The 22,629-nt window shown below is 37.2% G+C and overlaps 1 protein-coding gene across 2 annotated transcripts in view; it reads right to left on the bottom strand.

The window, feature by feature from the left end:
• WASHC4 (WASH complex subunit 4) overlaps positions 1–17,174 on the bottom strand; it is a 53,345-nt gene extending 36,171 nt beyond the window's left edge. For both annotated transcript variants that reach the window (XM_024579108.4, XM_045186906.3), the window contains exons 1-13: positions 17,016–17,174; positions 13,682–13,821; positions 12,541–12,594; positions 12,381–12,446; positions 11,621–11,666; positions 11,101–11,168; positions 8,158–8,240; positions 5,896–5,938; positions 5,332–5,435; positions 4,678–4,798; positions 3,308–3,431; positions 3,071–3,198; positions 1,831–1,991 (exon numbers count right to left, since the gene is read on the bottom strand). In XM_024579108.4, coding sequence (XP_024434876.2) covers positions 1,831–1,991; positions 3,071–3,198; positions 3,308–3,431; positions 4,678–4,798; positions 5,332–5,435; positions 5,896–5,938; positions 8,158–8,240; positions 11,101–11,168; positions 11,621–11,666; positions 12,381–12,446; positions 12,541–12,594; positions 13,682–13,821; positions 17,016–17,076 — 1,199 coding nt within the window. In that variant the 5' untranslated portion in view covers positions 17,077–17,174. The remainder of the gene's footprint in view (positions 1–1,830; positions 1,992–3,070; positions 3,199–3,307; positions 3,432–4,677; positions 4,799–5,331; positions 5,436–5,895; positions 5,939–8,157; positions 8,241–11,100; positions 11,169–11,620; positions 11,667–12,380; positions 12,447–12,540; positions 12,595–13,681; positions 13,822–17,015) is intronic.
• Between the last annotated feature and the right edge of the window lie 5,455 nt (positions 17,175–22,629).

The raw sequence follows: 22,629 nt of genomic DNA, 5'->3' as shown, positions 1-22,629 counted from the left end.
TTAAAGCCTTTATTAGCATAATGTCTACTAAATAGTTAAGAGCTCAATCATGTTAGCAATTATTATTATCTGTCATTTTCATCTTTTAGTTCTAGTCCAACATTATGAAGTTACAGAGATCAAATCTATTCCCTCCTTAACCTGAATGCCCCTCAAATACTTAAAGACACCCACATCTTCCCCAGATTTCTCTTTTAAAGGCCAAAGTATACAGAGTCTCTTCAATGAGTCTTTAAGGGGCATGGTTCTCAGATCTTCAGATACCCTGTTCAGCTACACCTAGGGATGCTACAGTTTGTGACCCACTCATTGTACAATAAAACATGGTACCACCAAACACCAACTATGATCTGCCCAATAAGAATTCAATGAAACTACCAATTCCTGTCATCCAGATATTGTAACTACTAGTTTCCATAAGCTGGGTATAGTTGTTAATGTAATCTAAGTATGTACTGGCATTTTTAGCAACTGCATCATACTGTTAAAGAATATTAAGCCTCTGATAACTAAAATATCCACATCTTTTTTAAATTGTTGCTATTAATCCTGATCCCAGTCTCCCCATCTTACTGAATTCATCTCTTTAACCTAAATCCAAACTTCTGTCTTTATTTCCTCTCAACTCTGCTTCAGAATGTATTAGGGAGCTCTGAAATCCCTACCGTAAGTAGTCCTGCCTGATTTGAGTTGTCATTTTCCACTGACTTTAACCACAGATTATGGGAGAATAATGCTTTAGGCAGGGGTGTCCGACCTTTTGGAACCTCTGGGCCACACTGGAAGAAGAGTTATCTTGGGCCACACATTAAATACACAAACACTAACGAAAACTGATGAGCAAAAAAGGCATTTTAAGTAAATTCATGATTTTGTGTTGGGCTGCATTCATAGCCATCCTGGGCCACATGCGGCCCACGAGCCACGAGTTGAACACCCCTTCTTAGGGGATCTCCTGCATTTGACATAATTCTTCCCCCATTGTGCAGCAGAGGCCCCATTTCCCCTCAATAGTCAAGATCAACAGCAAGTGGGTAAGTACGCCTACTATCCTTTCAATATGTCACAGAGAGAAACTGAGTCCAGCACAGGGCCAGGGGCCAAGTCCTGTGTCACTTACAACCTTCACCCAGGCCAACATGCGATTTCAGCACTGCACTCAAGTAAAGATGCGCAGTAAATTTAATTGTCGATGCTAGGTGATGAGAACGTTGGAGCTCTTTATAATTTTTTCTCTATTTTGTGTACATTTGAAAATTTACAAAATAAGAGTTAAAAAATCAGAGGTCAATATCAGAAGAAAACTAAAAGCATTCTTTTAAGGAAGACTAAGGTACAGGTGGTAATTATTTTTCCCTTTAAACCTTTAGTTTTTAACTTTTTAAATATGTATCTACATTAGTTTCCTAAAAATAAAGAAGTGCATAAAATTAAAGTCAACTCCTCCAAAAATCAACATTGAACCACAGACACAAAATGTTTTAATGACATCTACTGCAGACTTCACTTTAAACAAAAACTACTTAGTGCATCTGATAAAAACTATATGTATATGTATTTGTGTGCATATATATGTACGTGTGTATATATGTATATACGTATATAAATACACACACACATATCTTCAAAAAGTATAATTTGCCTAAATCTTAAATGGAGGTTAAGCTTAAAAACAAAACACAGACAACTCCTAGAAAATAAATTTCCTAGAGAATGCCCAACCTTTTCCCTGGTAATGAATAAGTATGTTTGATTTTATAATTCAAATGTTTAAGCTTTGAAAATATAAAATATCTAAATATTTTCATTACAGATACTTCTTAAACCTACTTGGTAAGTGACTGAGCTTTCTGCTGTAGGAAAGTATCTCTGTGTATTTTAATGGCTTGAAGACTTTTTCTGTCTAGAAGTTTGGCAGCTGCTGGTATTTTCTGGATCAAAAAATTATCAGGAAACCAAATAATATTAGCAGTTAGAGTGATGGCTGGTACCTGAAACAGTAACCATAAGGGGAAACAAATCATTAAATGAAGGCTAAACAATAAGTTGTTTAATAGTTCTACAATACATAATGGAAAACAATTTATTTCAAGAAAAATTAACCATGAAAAATTACTCATTTATATATTATGAGACAAACTGTCTTACTGTGGCACAATTAAGGCATTTCAATGTCGGGCACAGAGCATGACAATAATTTTATTCTGCCTAAATATTAACATAGCACATGTGCACACATGCACACACTTTCACGGATTTTAAGATGAACAAATATATGCCATAAAAATTAAATGGAAATCCTCATGACCTTTACTTTCACTCTCTATTAACTTTCAGAAAAATAAATAAATAAATACCCAAGATGGCTGGGTTCTCGTGGTCACATATCACTTGATTCTTCACACAAACTAAATTTTCAATTTTTTTTTTAATACTTATCCAATGACATTTTTTTAAATTGCTTTTAGAGAGAGAGGGAAGGGAGAGCAAGGGAAACATCAATGTGTGAGAGAAACATCGACTGGCTGCCTCCTGGACTTGCCTGGACCTGTGATCATACACACCTGGACCAGGTGTAAGACCAGCAAACATAGGTATGTGCCCTGACCAAGAAATGAACCCACAACCCTTCAGTTATGGGATGATGCTCCTACCAAATGAGCCACATTGGCCAGGGCTAAATTTACAATTTTTAAATCAGGTGCCACATCGTTGTAACAGGAAAGATGTAAAAGAATTTTTTTTTAATTTTTTTCTACTTTAATAATGAAAGTAAGTGGCAACAGGAGAAAGAGAAAGAAAAGTAGTAATAGCAAGTTAACATATAGGAAAAAAATCTAGAAAACCACCACTAATACATATTTACATTATGCAGAATTATAAGGTGTTTTCATGTAGTATATTACTTATTTCTAGAATGCTAGGGGTTTTTTGAATGACTGTATTTTTGTAATTATTACAAAAATTATTTTTTGTAAGCAGAAATAGAATCCATTTTAACATATTCGCTTTTATCCAAAATCTTTGTCATCTACTCAAATTGAAAAAAATAAAAATTCCAAGTTCTTACCTTCTTACAAATGTCCAATAAAGACTTATAAAACTTCTTATCAATAGTTCGAAAAATCTGAAAGTGTAGTACAAAGAGACCACAAATTCCAACATACTTGTCTCTCTGGTCAATTTCAGAAGGCTCTCCTTATAAAATGATAACACAAGAGAAAAACAGAACAAGTATATGTAAAATTCTACTTTCAAGGACATGCAAACTTTATAAACAAAAGCCAAAGAATGCACTACACATTACCAAGTCTGGCCTCTACATTTGCAAAAATTGAGCGAATACTATGTGCAAATTCTTCTGCAAAAGTGCTATTTTTTGACACAGATACACCTCCATTAAGAGAATCAAACTGCTGCTCTATACAGGCCTAGAAAGGAAACATTTAAAGAGAAATTTAGACTCTCAGTAACAATCTATTAAGCAAATTTAAAATATAGCGTGTGATGAACTGCTACATTCATCATTTTCATTTTACTAGCACCAAAGTTCAGGTTTTTACCTTAATCTACTATCTAAATTCTTTTGAATGGAAAATTTACATATACTCACATATTTGAGTACCAGTTACGTGAAATAAAACTAAATCAAAAATCTATAATTCAATATGAAGATACATTCAGTGATGTATTAAAAGACCTATCTGATGAAGCACTAGAAAACATGTTTTATTATTTACTTTGCACTTTTAAAAGTAGAGTTTATTTTTTCTGTTTATAATTACTTCCCTAGCATTTTATTACACTATGTGTAGAAATGTCTCCTGGAAAAGCAATCAAAGACAAAAAAAATTGCCTTCTAAATCTAAAGGATTAAAGTTAAATTGATATAAACAAGAGTTAGGATGAATCTGTTAAAATTGTGGTCACGTAAAACATAAGTTAAAGGTAACCGTGAAGCAGATACTACATGGAATATAACACAGTTTCTGGTAGATACTACCCATAGCACTGCTGTTCAACAGAATTTTCTGTGGTGATGGAAATGTTCTACATCTGCATTAGCTGAGGTGACGGCGGACCACAAACAAGATCTGGCTATTTTTCCTCCAAGCCTTACTGAGATATTATTGACAAAAAACATGTAAGTTTAAGGTGTACAGGGTGATGACTAAATTACGTGTCGCTATCAAGCACTTGAAATGTTGTCAGTGTGGCAGAGGAAGTAAACCTTTTAATTAATTTAAATTTAAATAGCCACATGTGGTTAGAAGCTACCGGGACTGTGCAGATCCGAATCATATTCTCTGAGACTTGGAAGAATTAAACAGACTTTTGAAAGGTAGTTTCACAAACCTAAATCTAGAGGTTAACAACACACACAGTACTTAACACAACTGCTTAGATCTTATTCCTTGAAGGGCTTTATCTTTTTATACACTTAAAAAAAAAACCCAAAAAACACAACCCTCACCCCAAATACAACTAGTACACTAATTTTGTTTGCTATTAGGTACTGAAATAATTATACATTAGTAGACTAACAATGTTTTAAGACAAAGCACTTTTAAAGAAAAACATAGTATTCAACACTCTGCTAGTATGCTATGCAAGTATCCTGCTATAATTCTGAACTTACATAAGCCCATTTATTATACACTGATACAACTCTCATACCTGAAATATCATTCCATCAAGTAACTGCCCTTCTAGCTTCAGCAAGAACTTTTCAAATGGCTTTAGTTTTTCTTCCTGAATTCCAAATTTTGAAGGATTGTGATGGACAGATTTCAGTAACCTTGTGGAAGATTATAAGACCATACATTTTTAAATTAAAATTTAAATTAAAATCTCATATTTGTATTTCTTGTTTGGCTCTACACATTGAAAAATCTGAACAAAAAAAAGCCCTAATACATTTAATTTTCTAATCATGACTTTTTATATCATCTTAAATGCAGATACCTGATGTTCTCTAGATACCAGACATTTAGTAAACTTACAGGTTGAATAAAATAAAATGCGTTGACTTATAAAGTCTTGGACTATACAATGAAATAAAACTAAACTCAGGAAAAACAACTGTCCTTGGAATAGAACCCAAGGAAAAAATAAATCTGAGTCCTAAGGTAGTCCAGAATTAGGATGCTTTATACAAGTGTATCATACTCTCAAACAAACCCACCTGAAATTGAAGAATGGTTATATCTACATAAAAATATCCGACATGAGATTCTTCTAAATATATATTTCTAAGTCTTTTAAAGGACTTGCACTATTTATATTTGTTTACTTTTTACTAAAACAAAGAGAATATTTTAACTGGCTCACCTTTTATACATAGTCCAGTGGTCTTTTAATGTGATATGATTATCAATAATTTCATCCAGGGTAAGCAAAACTGTTAGCAGCTCTCCCAAGTGCTCATACATTGTCTGTCAAAAAACCTTTAATGATTACCATTTAATCACTAGTTAGAAGTTAAGCTTCATATGGATTTTTAAACACATTTTAGCTAATTACTGAATTAATTAAAGCAGTGGGTAAATTAGTTTATTAAGCTACAGATGAAACTACTAATCCTCAGATGGAATAACTAGCTTTCAATAGAGAAACACTGTGCCCAATATTTCATCCTTAACTATGACACTGAGGATTTGTTTCACTCTCCAGAGACCACTTGGAGAATCTGCACTGGGCCACTGCTGGGAAAAACTAAGAGTTACACTGCTGGTGGGTCAGTAATGTCTCATCAGCTTCACAAATGAAAGAGAACAAATCCAAAAAACAATCCTTTAAAACTCTTGTTGTAATTGTTGTACTCCTCAATCATACAAACTCCAAAGTAAAATCAAGTAAAAATTAGTTTTATAGATCAAGTTAAATTACTTTTACCTGAAAATGAACTCCAGTTGTCTCTATAATTTTGGGTGCACCTCTATAATAAAAAAAAAATACCCAAGTTAAAAAAAATGTATCCTTTTTTGTCGTAGTTTATTTTTATTTTAAGGAAAACACCTAGCAGCAGGAGCTCTTGGGATTTTAATATGAATTTATCTTTATTTCAGTTTTAGTTTATAAAATTTAAGAGATCCAAGGAATTACTACCATATTCCACTTTCCCAAGAAGGGAACTAATTTACACAGAGTCTGGACTATCCTTGCCTCTACCCAACTCGGTGGAGAGGGATATGACAATATGTGGTCCATGTACCCCCTCAGCCATAATACTAAAGGATCTAGTGAGGGAGGGAGGGAGGGCAAGAAATAACAAAACTGATACTCATTTCTTTCTCAACTATTAGGATTTCCCAATTCCCAATTTAGAATCTTTACCTTAACCAAACTACTTCTGAGTTGTCATCCCTACGGAAAAACAGTGCATACAACTAGGATTACACCAATATCAAAAGCCCCAAAATAATTCAATTTTACCTCCCAGAAATTCAATTTATTCAACAGTAAATAATTCAAAATAGTACTTATATATTGATGCACATATATTCCACAAGATAGAATATTTTGAAATTAAACACACAATCAAATAAATTTCATCTCCCTTGGGCAGGGGTGTGGTGGTCGGGACTCACACACTAAGGACTGATCACACACCAGGCACCGCCGCGGCTGGGGGAGCCATACTCTTTCCCTTGTGCCACGAGAGAGTTTCAGTGAAAGGACAGAACGTAAATACCTGACTGAGGAGTAAACATGAGAATGAGAAACAGTTAACACTGTCTTCCAGTTTATAAAAGAGAGTCAGGATGTAGCATGGTATGCAAGAACAAAAATGAATGGATTGGTGAACAAAAATAGTGCCTAAATAGCTATGGAATCTTGGCAAAGTAATTCCTCTGGGCCTCAGTCATCTCTTCTCATAACTGAGAATCCCTAGTCATATACCTCAACAAAGTTACTGTCAAGTTTCATTAAATACGGTCACGCAGCGCTTAACCACAGGACATGGTCTGAGAAATGCGTCATTAGGGGACTTCATCGTTGTGCAAACGTCACCCAGTGCGCTTACACAAACCTAGATGGTAGGGCCTACAATACATCTAGGCTATATGTGAGAGCCTATTTCTCAATACAGGAGGAAAAATAAATTTCCCTCTACCCCCCGGGCTCTTGGCTGAGCCATCCCTACAGTAAGAGATTTTATTTTAGTACAGGGTGAGAGACACTCTTAAAATTGAAGATTTCCCTTACAAATGTAAATGTGTTTTTACAAAGAATAACCTCTACTTGGTTTTCAGAGCTTCTCCCTTGTCTGCTGTTTTTTAAGTAATCCTTATGCCTAACAGATGTATTTTAGAGTGACAAATTCTGTTCCCCTACGGCTCCCAGGCTACAAACCTAGGATGTTACTATCCTGAATACTGTAAGCAACTATAACACAATGGTAAATTATTTGTGTAATGCATTGTGCTACAACGTAACTACAGCTACATCACTTGGTGATAGAATTTTTCAGCTCCATTATAACCTTATGGGACCACCATCATACATGTGGTCCATAAGTAACTGAAATGTCATTGTGCATCACACGACATTTCAGTGAGGGGAACAGTAAGAGGGGAACATTTTAAGTAAAGACTATTAATTATGTAAGATAATCATTTTGTGATAATAAGAATGGTAAGAACTCTATGAAAATTTGATCAATTTTCTTGAATGAAGGACAGTGGTCCCCAAACCTGAAAGATTATTAGAATTACTCACAAAAATTTTTTATATAGATTCCCTAACCCCACTCCTAAAGATTCTGCAGTTTAAGAAAAGTCTCATGTGATTCTAATGAGACAGGGAACCTTCAATGTAAAGGAGGGAGGAAAGGAGTAAAAAGAGAGAAGAACATGGTATGTGAGGCGTTTTCTATAATCAAATTTCTTTGTGATTATTCTGTCCACATTCTCATTCAGACAGATAATGGGTTCATTCACACGGTAGAAACCGTGACTCATTAACCTATCGTTTCTTCATTAAACACATCAAATAGAGTTTGAAATAGCATGAGTGTTTAAAGAACGCTGAATAAGTGAATGAAAGAATGAGTAAGTGAACAAACAAAAAACTATTTCAGGTAATTAGCTAGTTTTTGAAAAACATTTCCTATATTTCTATTATAAATGCAAAAATATTTCTAAAATCCATTACTTGTTACTGATATAGAGGGCAGCCAACTGATGGACTACATTCATCACCACTTCATAGCACCTCGTAACAAAACAAGACAGTTCCTGAAATGACAAGTTGGGTATATGTTACAAAGTTGCTTTTTAAATGTCACCATTTCTGACTGAATTTTAGGGTAACAAGTTTAAACAAAAACAAAACAGTTTTCCAGTAAGAACTCCAGTTAACCTGCAGCCAACTTCAAGCATCCCTCAAGCAATCAATTCTTAATTCATCTCCTGCATCCCTCCTTCTACCTCTCTGCCCCCACATTTCATTCATACTTCTGGTTTAAGTCTTGTGTTTTTCTCCTGTAACTCCTGAATGACAAAAACTGTCTCATTCCTTCTCTGAATATCCACTGCCTAGCATAGCAGCAAACCCTCAACTGCTTCTCAATAAATTTCTGTCCTATCAGATGAATAAACGAATGAACGTCTGAATGAATGAAGAAGCACAAAAGCTGCCAGTTTTAGAAAGTATGACAATGAGGGGAAAGGGCTCTCCAGAAATCACTCTGACATAACTTTACATGTTTACCTGTAACCTTATTTATAAACAGACTTGGCACAAGGCAAGTGAAATATTAATTATCTTAGGAACGTTTGTGATTAAATAACTAACTTGCATATACCATGTCCCACACCTAAAAGTTTTTCAGAAGCTCTCAACTTTTAAACCTATAGAAACAGTTCATATCCTAACATACTTAAAACCTGATTAAACCTGTGCTGTTCTAAATTTTACACTATAGAGGCAGGAATTTCTGCTGGTTTTGTGCCCTGCTGTATCCCCAGCACCAAGAATGGTTTGTAACATGTCTGTGCTCATAAAACACTTGTTGAATGTTTAAAAATGAAATTTTATGCAGCTCTTGGTGAAATCCAAAAACAATGTACCATTTTTAAAATGAAAATAATGCATTTCAATTTTACTTAAACAGCTCCAGTTTTAGATTTATTAAATTTCTAAAAGTTTAATAAAAGCAGAGAAAAGAGCAGAAAAATGTAGGACAAGCAGCACAAAGGAGGCAGAAAGAACTCCAGATATATAATAGACTATCTAAGACAGAAATAGAATAAATTAGCCAATTAAAAGACAAAGATTTTCAGATTGTAAAAAACATCAAAACTAGGTATGTGCAGTTTTAAAGAAACAGAGCATAATGACACTGGAAGCTTGAAAGAATGGAGAGAGATAAATAAGGAAAATGTTAACTCGAACAAAGCTGGGGCAGTGATATTAATATCAGACAAAACAGACTGTTAGCAATACTATAGCTAATTACTACATATAATATATATTTATATAATTATGTATTATATATGTTATCACAGCTTAAGAGGGTCACCATATAATGATAAAAGATTCAATTTATTAGAAATTACTAACAGTTCTAAACCTGTATGCACCAAATAAAATATCTTCAAAATAAAAAATGTAGAATTTAATAAAACTAGGGGGAGAAACTGACACAATGCTAGGACCCTACAAATTACGTTTCTTAAGACTCCTGCCCAGCAGGCTTCCTGTTAGGTTCTGCCAACAGATGTCACTAAAAGGAGACTAGAAAACAGGAAAAACATCCTATTTCTTCGTGCTTTTATCAACATAATCCAGGGGGGAGCAGTTCACGCCAGCATTGGCAGGCTGCTCCAGCCTCCAGCTCCTTCCGCCACTACAGAGCCAACCCTGCATTGCCCTCTCAGAGGTACCAGCAGCAGCCAGGCAGCACTACTCCCTCAGAGCTGTAAGTGCTAATTGCAGGGGCCTGCTCCTCCAAGCTCCCAGATCCTGGAACCCAAGCCCTCCCCCTTTCCCCCCCAGGTGTAGAGGTGGTATCTGCTTCCTCTGGATCGCCTCACTGTTCTCTTCTCACTCAGCACTCCAACTTTTCCGTAACTGACTACCTATATTAAAACCTCCTCTTTTGAAGTATGTTGTGTGAATTGTTTTCTACACTGGACCCTGACTGACCCATACCATAAGAGGATAATTTAAATAAAATGCTCTCAAATTAGGTCAAATAGACCAATAAAAGTACTAAGGATATAAAAGATCTGAACAATATATGAGCATGCCTGATTCAATGAAACAACCACATCTTGTACCCAACAATCAGAAGGCAGGTAGAATTATGGATATTTTTACCTCATCTCCAATTTTTGCTTTCGTCATATTATACAAGCATTGCTTTTATAATGGATAGGTGAGGAAAAAAAGTTATTTCATTGTTCTGAAATAATTAAACCATAAGACCTAGAATAACTCAAACTTGGCAGTGAGCCCTGACCAGTGTGGCTCTGTTGGCTGGGCATCACCCCACAAAGTGAAGGGTCATGGGGTTGATTCCTAGTCATAGCACATGTCTGGGTTGTGGGCCTGGTCCCCGGTCAAAGCATGCGGTAGAGGCAACCAACAGATGTTTCTCTCCCTCTCTTTCTTCTTCCCCTCCCCTCTCTAAGAATAAATAAAATCTTTTAAAAATAAATAAAATCGAACTTTGTAACGATGAAAAGCGAATCTAAATTGAAACATTTGGCTAGAAGCATCAAGCACATGTGCTTTCAACACCTCATCATTGCTCATTAACAGCTTAATCACCCCCACTAGCAACTTCTTCCTGACATAAATTATCTCTTCCTACGTAATATAAAGTTTAAATTATTTTAAAAGATACAGTGATAAGTTCTCCATAAATAAAATCATACAAAGAAACTTATTTTGATCTTTACTTCCCTAGAAATGCTATGAAGATCTTTTAGGAATTACGATCTCCTTAATTATAATCCAATGCCAACTAAGTGTCTTACCATCACAGTACAAATTTTCAGCATTTGAAGGTTTCAGAAATCTTTTTTAATTATGTGTAATTCACTAAAACTTTTCAAAGAAAAACCTCAATAAAAAGTAAAAATCAATTACCTGTAAGAATGAAATAAATCTCCCCATTTGAATTTGGCAATCACCTTCCAACATGCTAGAATCTGTGGCTTTAAAGGGCAAAATGAAGAATTTTATTTCAACTGCTTTTATATAAACTAAATCAATACCAAAAAATAAAAATGATTTTTATTCATTAGGACATCTTCTAATCTGCATAGCATTAATAGAATTTTTACACTGAAATAAAAAAGAAAATCATTAATTACCCAATTGAAAGTAACGATCTGTTTTGCTCTTTAATAAATTCAAGGAAAATTCTCATCTAGCTACAATGCTTTGTAATTTATAAAAATATCACAAATAGGCTTTAGAGAATTTGCTGCTCTTCATCACTCAGGGTTTTTTTTCACGTGTTTACCAAACCAACCAGCCAACAAAAAATCTGATGCTTTTCTCACACTAATACGTTATGGTGATCCTGGAATTGTCTGTTAACTTTTTGTTCATTCCAATCTCAAAACCGCATCACAACATTACAATATGAAATTTTAAAACTTACCTCCTTCTCCATAAAACAAGAGACCGTTATAAAACTTAGTTTCAGCCTGTTTTAAAAAAATTAAAATAACTTTACAAGGTGCTCTTTTGTTTGTAAGTTCCTAGGCTTAGTTATCCATATTTAATAATAAGCAGAGGGCATCACTTATAAAGAAATTCACTTAAATTCAAAAGCTGCTTAAATTCAGATAAATTTATCTTTAGAGTACCAAAGATTTTACTGACAGTCAGTGTTATTTCTTGATTTCTCTAATCTCTCCTCTCTCTTCCCTGACCACTCCATTGTACACCCTCCCATCAGTTCATGGGAGATAGAAAGCAAACACATAGTACCAAAAACAGAGAGAAAAGAAATGAGTTACCAACTTCGTTCAGAGTTTTGATTGCTTATGGGCAAGGTAACACAAAATACATTAAAAATTCAAAGCTTTTTAAAAATATAAGTTATATCTAGAAAGTAAGTATATAGGCCGGTAACACAGACTTTGAACATATGCAGACCTGAACTCAAACTGTTATGACCAGTAAACTGTTAGGCAAGTGACACCCTCTTTAAACCTCACTCTCCTCATCTATTCCTCACATAACTCCCCGGGTGGTTGGAAGTATAACAGGGTTAGCACGGTGTTTGGTGCACAGTATCCTGTCATTACTATTACTATGTAAATAAATAATTCATTTAACACTCAATAAACATGCACAATGTACACACATTTCCTTTTAAATCATGTTTTTAACATCTTAAGAATACAAATAATTACCTCATATTTTAATTTCTTGATTTCACAACAAAGTGCAGCATAAACTGTGATGACTTTGTTTAAGACCTAGTTTCATGAGTAAAAATATAAAAGTAAAATAAATTATAGTAGACAATTAAAGCATTTTTATAAATAGATTTTTAGGTTTAGGAATCTGTACCTTGTTTTCAGTCTTTATGAGTTCCAAAAGGGAAGACTGTTCATAAGGCAAAAGCTATATAAACAAGAAAAAGAATATTTCTTTTTAATTTGAAAAGAATCACTGAAATCTTAAACACACAAACGGAGTCTAGTTCTGTTCTATTTAAACTTGCACCAGACCAGATAGGGCGTGACTGCTAATGGGCATGGGATTTCTTTTCGGGGTGGTGAAAACGTTCTAAAGTCGGCTCTGGTGCTGGTTGCACGATTCTGTGGCTACACAAACCAAAGAATTGAATGATCTGTGTACTTTATCCCAAGAAGGCTTGTCAGTATGTGACTTAGGACAGTGTCTAGTACATAACAGATGCTCAATAAATGTTAGTTATTAAGTGGTAACAGGTTATAGTTTTAATGATAAAACAACACAGAACTACCTCAAAATGGAATAGAGCAGGAGTGACCTATTTTATACATTATAAAATTACTCCTGCCCTGGCTGGTGTGGCTCAGTTGGGTGTTATCCTGCAAACCGAAAGGTCTAGGGTTTGATTTCCAGTCAGGGCACACGTCTGGGTTGTGGGTTTGGCCCCTGGCTGAGGCCTGTACAGGAGGCAACCAATCCAAGTTTCTCTCTCACATCAATGATTCTCTCCCTCTCCTTCTCCCTCCCTTCCCCTCTCTCTAGAACAAAAATATGTATTTAATTACTACCACATTAAGATTCCCTAAATATCATAAAGGAGCTTTTAAAAAATGACAAAAATAGTCTGTATCTTGATTGGGATATGAGTTACATGGGTATATGAGTTTGGCAAAACTCATTGGAAAGTATATTGTAAATCTATGCATTTTACTATATGTAAAATAACCTCACCTGAATATTCTATTCCAACCCTCATCATTTTCTTGATGGAAAAAAAAAAGCTAGCTCAAAGAGTCAGAGTCTGTCATTCTTGATACTTAAAAGGCTTTGAGTTTATGTCATTCTTTAAAAACACAAAAACACCTGTATGGCTTAGAGAAAAGGAAATTACTAATTTTTCTCCATATCTCTTAGTTCTCTAGGCACCAAATAATTTATGTTTCATTTTAAGTAATTATGTTTTCAAGATATAGTATGTCCTAAAAATGTATGCATAAATAAAAAATAATCACACCTTTAATGCTATAGGATCGAGATTGAAATCCCAAACGTCTCCAATTGAATCATCCAGTGCGTCCTCAATTCTTCTCAGTTGCGATGTGTACTCTTCAAGGAATTTCCCGTAATTCTTAAGCTGAACTTCAGCATGAATTTCTAAATGTAAATGTTAAAACAGTATGTGAGTACAAAGATTATAGGACATTTATTTCAAATAATCTCAAAAGTCACAGCAAAATAGATACTAAGCATTGTTAAATGTATTACTCTGGAATATCTTAACTTCTTGAAAATAAAGTTTCAAAGTTTAACAGTAATTCAGCTTTCAAAGTTTTCCAGATAGATAAAATAATTTTAAAAACAGATGCTGCCATATACAGAGATATATATCATCTTAACACTAACTTTAAAGTATTATAAAAAAAAGTCACTATCCCATTGACCTTATTATCTAAGGCTTTGAAACTTAAAATAATTCCTTAGTCAACTAAATGTTCTGATTCTATATTTTAGTCATAAACAACACTTATGAAAAAAAACTCATGACCTGAATCAAGTGCAAAAATTGGTGTTGTCATACAAGTAAAATTGAAAAGCATAATTCTTAATTCTAGGCACAGTAAACTGTTTAAAAATATACCAATATACTGTTTCTGAAATGCATTTAGACCTGTCTCATCATAATGAATATTATTCATGTAATGCCCCAAATGTATCAAGATATTCTGTTTTATTCTACTAGCATAATAGAGTTGGAAAAGCCAGTAAAGAACACTAAGTTCAGAATACTAGGTTTATATTCACAGAATTTACATACTAACAGATTCTAAACAATCACTGGAATAAACTGAACAGTAAAGGTATATACCTTAATACTAATGAAAGTAAATATTGTACCCTATACATAAGAATTCATTACTTATTACAAAGGCAGCCAATTTGCCCTGGCCGGGGAGCTCAGTTGGTTAGAGCGCCGTTCCAATACACCAAGGTTGCAGGTTCAATCCCCGTCAGGGCACATACAAAAGTCAACCAATGAATGTATAAAAAAAGAAACAAAAAAAAAATCTCTGCCCCCATCCCTCAAATCAATAAATAAAAATGTTTTTAAAAGGCAGCAAATTCAACTCCAACTCAGTTTTTTATTAATTCGAATAACTATCCAACTTCTATCTTATTAATAAAGGTAAAATTTTTCTCACCTCAAATTAGCAATGCAAAGCAAACTCTAAGTATCTTCTGATTCATAAAGACCTAGCTCCCCATTCTCCCTTATTTTGAACTAATGCACCGAATCAGGTGGATCAATTTAGTTCATTAAGGTTCCCATCTCATTATAGCATTAACCTAGGCAATTTTGAAAAACAATTAGTCTAGATAGGATCCACAGTCCAAAAATTAATGAAAATCAGGCACAAAGACGAGGAGTCTTTTCCCCACAGCTTAAATTAAAAACTGCGTAAGATTCTCAAAAATCCCAAGTACACGTCTAATTCTCAGTTACATGGAAAATTACCACAGCTGTATTTAACCAGAAAATGAGTTCTTAGTAACAAAACTACAAAAACATGCCAATAAAGTATTCACTTAGTCTCCTGGGGAATTCACAAAGTAGCAGGCAAAAGAAAACCTATAACATCATTAAAGTTCCTTGTTGGTAATACAAGGAACAGCTATAATACTAGTAAAAGTTAGAAAAATTTGAAATAAGAATTACATGGTGATTCTTCAAGAGTGAAATTCCAAAAACCTACCTACATGGTTATCGCTTCCAAACGACCGCATTCTTTGTTGTATCTTTGTATCCCTAACACCTAGCACAGGGCCCGGCACACGGAAAATGCCGGAGTAAATCCGATCATTCTACTCTAAGGTGAACTGTTTCCCCACCCAGTAACATATTTTTACCCCAGTTTTTTGAAGATGGACGTAAAGATACCACCTTAGACGTGACAGGTCATTACTTAAGGGAAGTGGGGGGAGGTAGAAGAGGCTGTAGGGGGAGAAATGGTGATGGGAGGAGACTTGACTTGGGGTGGTGAACACAACACAATATAGACACAAATGATGTGTTGTAGAACTGTACACCTGAAACCTATATAATTTTAGTAACCAATGTCACCCCAATAAAATCAAAAGAAAAAAGAAAAGGGGAAGGTAAAGAAAAGAATTCATTACTTATTCCAAAGGAGAAATAGAGAAGCTCTGGAACAGTAAATACAGAATCCTCTCCCCCCAAAATTAAAAGATTTTATTAGCACCAAGATTGTTTCCTTTAATGCTGCATGAAAGCTAGTATCTTGTGGAATGTTTTGTGAAAAACTGCAAACCATCCTGAGTTAAACTCAGGCTTCTTTGAGACTAAAAAAACTTAATTCAATTTAAGTACACATGAATCTTTCATTAAAATTATGCAAAATTTCATGCAATTTTTTAAAAATTACATTCACTTTTTGGAAAAACTGCATTAATAAACAAATTCACAAGCAGTATGTCTCAATACCTCTTATATCATTTATGCAGATTATCACCAAAGATAAGAAACAGATTGCCAACTTGTATTCATCTCAAGTACAGTTTCACTAAAATAATTAATTTGGCTTGTAAATCTTGTTGTGTGGAACTGAATTTATTAGTTTTTTTGGTTGGACTTCTGAGTCAAATCTGACAATTCGATTTTCTGAAGCAAACTTTGAAGCAGATTTGCTGTAATTTGTGAAACTTTTCGAGTTGCAATGGAAACAGCAGGGCATCACTTTTATCTAACGTAAATAAAAGGCGTGGAAGGAGGTAAATTAGCATTCACGTGTTTATTTTTACCACGGGAAGAGTTGTTCTTCGCTCTAGTCTATGGTTATAAGCGTGTAAAGAAAAAACAGTCGAACTTCCAAAAAAGTTGATTTGGGGAGGAAAACAAGAAAAACAGGAAACCGAAACAGGAACCCGGACCTCAGCCTCTTCTAAAAGTGAACGCTGGGAGGATCTGGCGAAAGCCCCGGGGACCCAGGGCCAGACTCCGCTCCCGGGGCTGCAGGGCCTCCCAGGACCCGCCCCGCCCGTGTCCCCGGACTGCAGAAGGTGGACGCCGTTCCCCCACGGCCACGCGGGCTCCCCGGGACAGTCACCGCCCCCCATCCCCATCCCAAGCCCTGACCCGCCTCTCCAGTGAACCGTAACCCTGAACGTGACGCTAGAGAGCGCTTCCCTCTCACATCCCAAAGGGCAGAAACTGCCCCTAATCAGAGGGCTGCGCAGCAACCGCGACGCGGAGCCCTCCCGCAGAAGCACCGCCAGGGCTGAGGCCCGCGCGGCAGCGTCCCCCCGCAGCCCTTGTCCTGCAGCTCTCTTACTCTGCGAGCCGTCGTCAACGCGGTCGAACTCCCAGTCCGGGGACAGTGTCTCCACCGCCATCACCGCGGCGCCTCCCTCAGTCACAGTACCAGCCAGCCTGGGTGACTGACAACCGCGGCCTCACCCCGGCGGCTGTCACAGCACGTGACTTCCGGCTCTGGTCCCGCCCCCGCGGGCGAGGGTCAGCGGGGCTTAAAGCCCCTGCGGGCCGGGCCGTAGGGGCCGCTGGGAAAGCGAGTCCTGTGCGGTGGCCGGGGACGGTCCTCCCGGCGTCCTCGGTTTGGTACTTGGCCACCTCTCGTCTCATGCCACACCTACACCTTCAATTTCTCCTTGCAGTCTCCAAGCCATAGTTAATACCTGTGGCGTCGCTCTCAGTCTACCCTAGAAAGGCAGAATTGGTGGGGCTGGGGCTTCCCAGGAAGGCGTGGTCCTGGAGGAAGTCGCTCCCCAGGCGCTTCTTCCAGGAGGCCAGTATTTCCAACCCCCTCCCTGTCGCCACCATCAGGGAGCTTGCTGCTTTCCCCCTGCACGTCCTGTGCGATTGCTCTTGAGAAGAAACTGCTGAGCGAGAGGAAGAGTTGCGGAATTTTACTATTCTGCCTGCACTGCATTCGCCGCTCTCCATTCCCTCCTCTCAAAAAGATTGGGGGTCGGGGGGGAGAAAAAATGCTTGTACCTGCTACCTGGCTTTTCCCTGAAGAAAGAATCTGTGTTACCCAGTAACAAGCTATATAGCAATGCTCATTACTGCCTGGTTTTTTAATAGTAATGGGGAAAGGTCGAAATGTCCATCAATAGGGAATAATTACAGGAGCTTAATGATCCGTACTATGAAGTAGTAGATAGCTGTTTTAAAAAATAGATTTATAGAGGCTTGAAAAAATTGTTAATTTCTTCAACCAGTGTTTATTCAGGGCCTTCTCTGGTTGCTAAAACCCTTCAAAGACTTCGGTTGTCTGGTAAAGGAAATTATTAAGATACAGTCACATCTCAGTATTCGTCGGCTTCAGAACTCGTCAAACCCTGTTTTCCTGGCATTTTGACGAGAAAAAATGTTTCAGCACTCAGCGCTTGCTCGGTACTCATGAGTTTCAGCACTCATCAGGAGGTCTGGAATGAATTAACCACGAGTACTAAGGTACCACTGTATTTGTACTGAGGAATCTAGAAAGTACAGTTGGCAGATCTACAACTTGCTTTTGTAAAGGTTTACTGGAACATAGTCGTGCCCATTTATTTGCATATTGTCTGTGGCTGCTTCACAATACAATGGCAGAGTGGAGTCGTTGCACCGGTGACCCTATGGCCCACAATCCTAAAATATTTACTATCTGGTCCTTTAAGAAAAAGTTTACCAACCCTTATTTCAACTTCAAAAGAGCAAAATGAGCCAAAAGATAAAGTCTCTGTAAGTAATGGTCTACAAAGTGGGTTAAAATAACCTAATTTAAAAAATTGTAACTATCTTAGAAAAATTTGACACTGGTTATTAATATATCAAAGTAATTGACAAAAATGCCTCTATGTCCTTGTAAGGAGACAATGGAGATGGCCTAATGTAATCAGGTGGACCCACTTGCAGTTAATAACTAGGAAAAGTAGACAAAATACAATGAAAATAACTTTTTCAAGATCTGAAAAAGAATAAAATCATGCAGAAACCACAGGAAAATTTACTCAGCAGTAGTAGTAATTATGGGTTTGTGGCTTTTTGCCTGACAGTGTCCCTCGCCCCTTCAAATCCAGGAGTAAAACACTGCAGTCTTGCTGGCTTGAGGTGGTAGTAAACTATGGTCAGCGTTGTTGGAAGAGAAACTGGAAATTTGGGGGGAAGAACCCTGACACAAGGGACCCACCAAAGGGATGGGATCTAAAATCAGAGTGTAAACTCTGCCCCAGTCCCTGGCTGACCACCGAACTACACGCAACAGGTCTGCTGAAAACAGCAGTCAGGGGTCCTTGAAAAACAAGTGCACTGGCTGAGAGCTGTGTTTGCTGCTCTTTGACGCACACATTCCCCAGCAGATGCGCGCCTCCAGTAGCAGAAGCTGACGCCCTGTGGGTTTAATTAGCAGGGAACTGAGGCTGGCTGGAAGAGAAGCTTGACATTTAGAAGGGAAAACTGATAATCAACGAAACTACTGCAAAGGGGCTGAACCCCCAAATTTGAGTAAAAGCCCTGGCCGTGTCTTCCAAACTTTTGGCGTCTTTGGGCCACAGTGGAAGAAAAAGAGTTGTCTTGGGACACACGTTAAATACATTGTGACACATTATCACCAAAAAAATCTCAATGTTTTAACTAAATTTACGATTTTGTGTTGGGCCACATTCAGAACCATCCTGGGCTGCATGAGGCCCGTGGGCCACAGGTTGGACACCCCTGGAAGCAGAAATATAAGCTACTTCACTCTACAAGATTTAAGTTCAAGCAAATTTACTTCTTTCTAAATCAAAACCCAAATAATTTTAAGAACATAGAATCCACAGTGTCACTGAATTAGGGTTGTTTTTGGTTTGTTGTTTTTTTTTTTTTTTTTTATAATGAGTGATAAAGTTTAATTCACCCAAATCTGACAGAATAAAAGAAGAAATAAATAAAACTATAATTACAGTTGGACATTTTAACACTCCTCTCTCAGTATTTAATATAACAAGTAGACAGAACGTACATTTGAATGATACTCTCAACCAACTTAATTAATGTTTCTAAGACATTTTACTCCCAAACAGTAAAATAGACATTTTTCTTTTCAAGCATACAAGGAATACTCAGCAAGACAGACCATATGCTAGGCCATAAAACAAGTCTCAATGAATTGAAATGTTATATCCTCAGACCACAATGGAGTTATATTAGAAATCAGTAACAGAAGAATCTCAAAATCCCTGGGACTCCCTAAAAATTAACATGAATTTCAAGAGCATGATGCTGAATGAAGAAAATCAGTCTTAAAAGTTACACACAGTGTGATTCCATCTATTTAAAATTCTTGAAGAGGTAAAACTGCAGAGAGGGAGAACACTTCAGTGGTTAGCAGGGTTAAGGGGCGATTGGTAGACATGCCTACAAAGGGATAGGGCAATGAATTTGGGAGGGGGGACGGAGAGTGGAACTGTTCTGCATCTTGACTGTGGTGCTCCTCACACCAATCCATACAGTTGTTAAAAGTCAGGACTATATACCAAAAACAGTTTTACTGTATGTAATTTTTAATACATTAATTGCTGGCATTGGCCTTCACATGCATTCAGTTTCAGGATTCAAATGATGTCAAGTTTTGGATTTTCACTGTTTTTTTCTGTCTCTCCAGTTTTTGCTACATTCTTTAAGGTCAGGAGTGTCCAACATTTTGGCATCTCTGGGCCACCCTGGAAGAAGAAGAGTTGTCTTGGGCCACACATTAAATACACAAACACTAATGAAAACTGATGAGCAAAAAAAAAGGTTTTAAGTAAATTTACGATTTTGTGTTGGGCCACCTTCATAGCCATCCTGGGCCACAGGCAGCCCATGGGCCATGGGTTGGACACCCCTGCTGAGTTTAGAGGTCCATATCATAGCCCTTAGCAGCTTCAGGCTTATCACCATACCAAATCTAGCATGAGAGAGAATAGAAGCACACTTAACTGATAGCTCAAACAGAAGTCCCAGAATTAAGTCTTGCTGGTCTTGACTGGTCTTCCTAGGACATTGCTCACATTATTAGACCAATCATGTAACTGAGGGAGTGGGAGAAAGGCACCAGTTGGCTTATTCTAGGTCACATGTTCCACCCCTGGATGCCAGAGTGAGGGGTTGGGGGAGAGATAACTTTATAGGAACCACAGTATCTAAGGCAGGTGGTGGGAGATGGGAGCAGATGAAAACCTGAGTACAACTACCAGGTAGTGGGCTGGTTTTACAGTAGTTGCCCTACCCGTATATTGCACTCTTCCCTAGGGAGGTGTTTTCTAAGAGTATCAGTTGAGAGCCTAGGGTGTTTATTGGACTCTCTTCTTGGCAGGTGTTGAACTCCAATTTCTTGATACTAACATGGGTAAATTATTTATTTTAGTTTAAATAAATTAGAATTTAAAATATATAGCATATGAGTATAAAGACTGATGATGATCCCCAGAGTTGCTGAGAAAAATGAACATTTTTGTATCTCACCTTCTAGGTGCAATCTGACGGGGTGCTTCAGGGTTTAAACCGCTACATTTGCATCAGAACCAGACCTCTAGGTACTCACGTTAAAGACCTGACTGACTGAAGGATGGTCTTTGTTGAGGATGAAGATGGGGGTCATTTACTGAAGGTTGCTCAAGATGAGGCAGGATAGTAAGAAGTTGGGAAAATTCCTGGGCAAGTGGTAGAGGGACACTGAGACAAGAAAATTAAACAAGACCAAACTGTTTGAGCAACTGACAGCCAGCTAGTGAGTTATAAGAATTTATGTCCCCTAACCAAGAACACTTAAGAGTGAATGGTTTATACCCCACCTCCCTAACCAGAGAAAACATAGCTTAATTTGCCCTGGTCTGGAAGATAGAGAACAGAGACCCAATTAATGTCATTTGTGCCAGCTAAGCCCAAGGGCCAATGAAGTCAGAAACAGATAACAAAATCCACATTAAAAGCCAGACAGACTCAAGATAAAAGTAAAACAGTATAGCGTAGCAAAGAATATTCCCTAACTCCATTATGTGCTCATTTTGACACATGAGCATATTAAAAATTCATCTGGAAAGCTGATGAATATTCTGCTGAAAACCTCCCCTAACATTCTCACCCACAGAAAAAAGATAAAAAGCCCTCAAGACGAAGACTCTGTGCGGGCTCACTCTAGACCACGTCAATGCCCCTTCTCGGACACGAGCCTTTTATTTCCTCCTAAACCCTGAGGTTCCTGAGGAGACTTGCAGCTAGGGGAGCAGTGGGCAGCAGCAGCTCCACCAGGGTTTACCCCCTGATCCTCTCTCCAGGGGCACCCCCATTTTCTCCAATTTCCCGGTGAGCTAACAGCAGTCCTGCCTTGGCTCATTCCTTTGCTATAATTTTTCTAGGGAGCAAAGCAGAGCACCACCTGGCTCTCTCCTGTCACTTCTTCTACCCTGAGTCTTTCCTTTGTTTCTCTGTCCCCAGCCTTAATAAATATACTCTCAAAATCACCTGGACCCATGCTGTGACATCTTTCCCACACAAAGTCAAGAACCCACATACTGCAAGCCAGACAGGCAGACCCACTCTGGGCTGGTGCCTGCCCAGTAACAAGGAGACTAGAAACAACCTAGGGATGGGTTAAGTCAGTGACATGGATGACTCCCCATGGAGTCTGGGGCAGGTGTTAAAAATGAGCATACAGAACTTCATATACAAATTTTTTTTAAATAAGGCATTTAGTCTTTTTTCTTATTTACTGCAGTTTCTGGTATATTTAAGCTGAAATCTAACATCTTACTAATTTCCTTCTTTTTTTCCCCACCTAATTCATGTTCCTTTTTCTTTCCCTTCTGACCTTCTTTTGGATTGGTTTTTAAAAAATCATTCTATTATCTTGACAGTTTTACATTCTGTTAACTTGGTAGTTAAACATGGTATTACTATTCTTTCAGTGGTTATATTAGAGA

Source organism: Desmodus rotundus, chromosome 3 (genome assembly GCF_022682495.2).
Source record: "Desmodus rotundus isolate HL8 chromosome 3, HLdesRot8A.1, whole genome shotgun sequence".
In the NCBI taxonomy this organism is placed as follows: Eukaryota; Metazoa; Chordata; class Mammalia; order Chiroptera; family Phyllostomidae; genus Desmodus; species Desmodus rotundus.
This window is presented reverse-complemented; position numbering and strand designations above follow the sequence as displayed.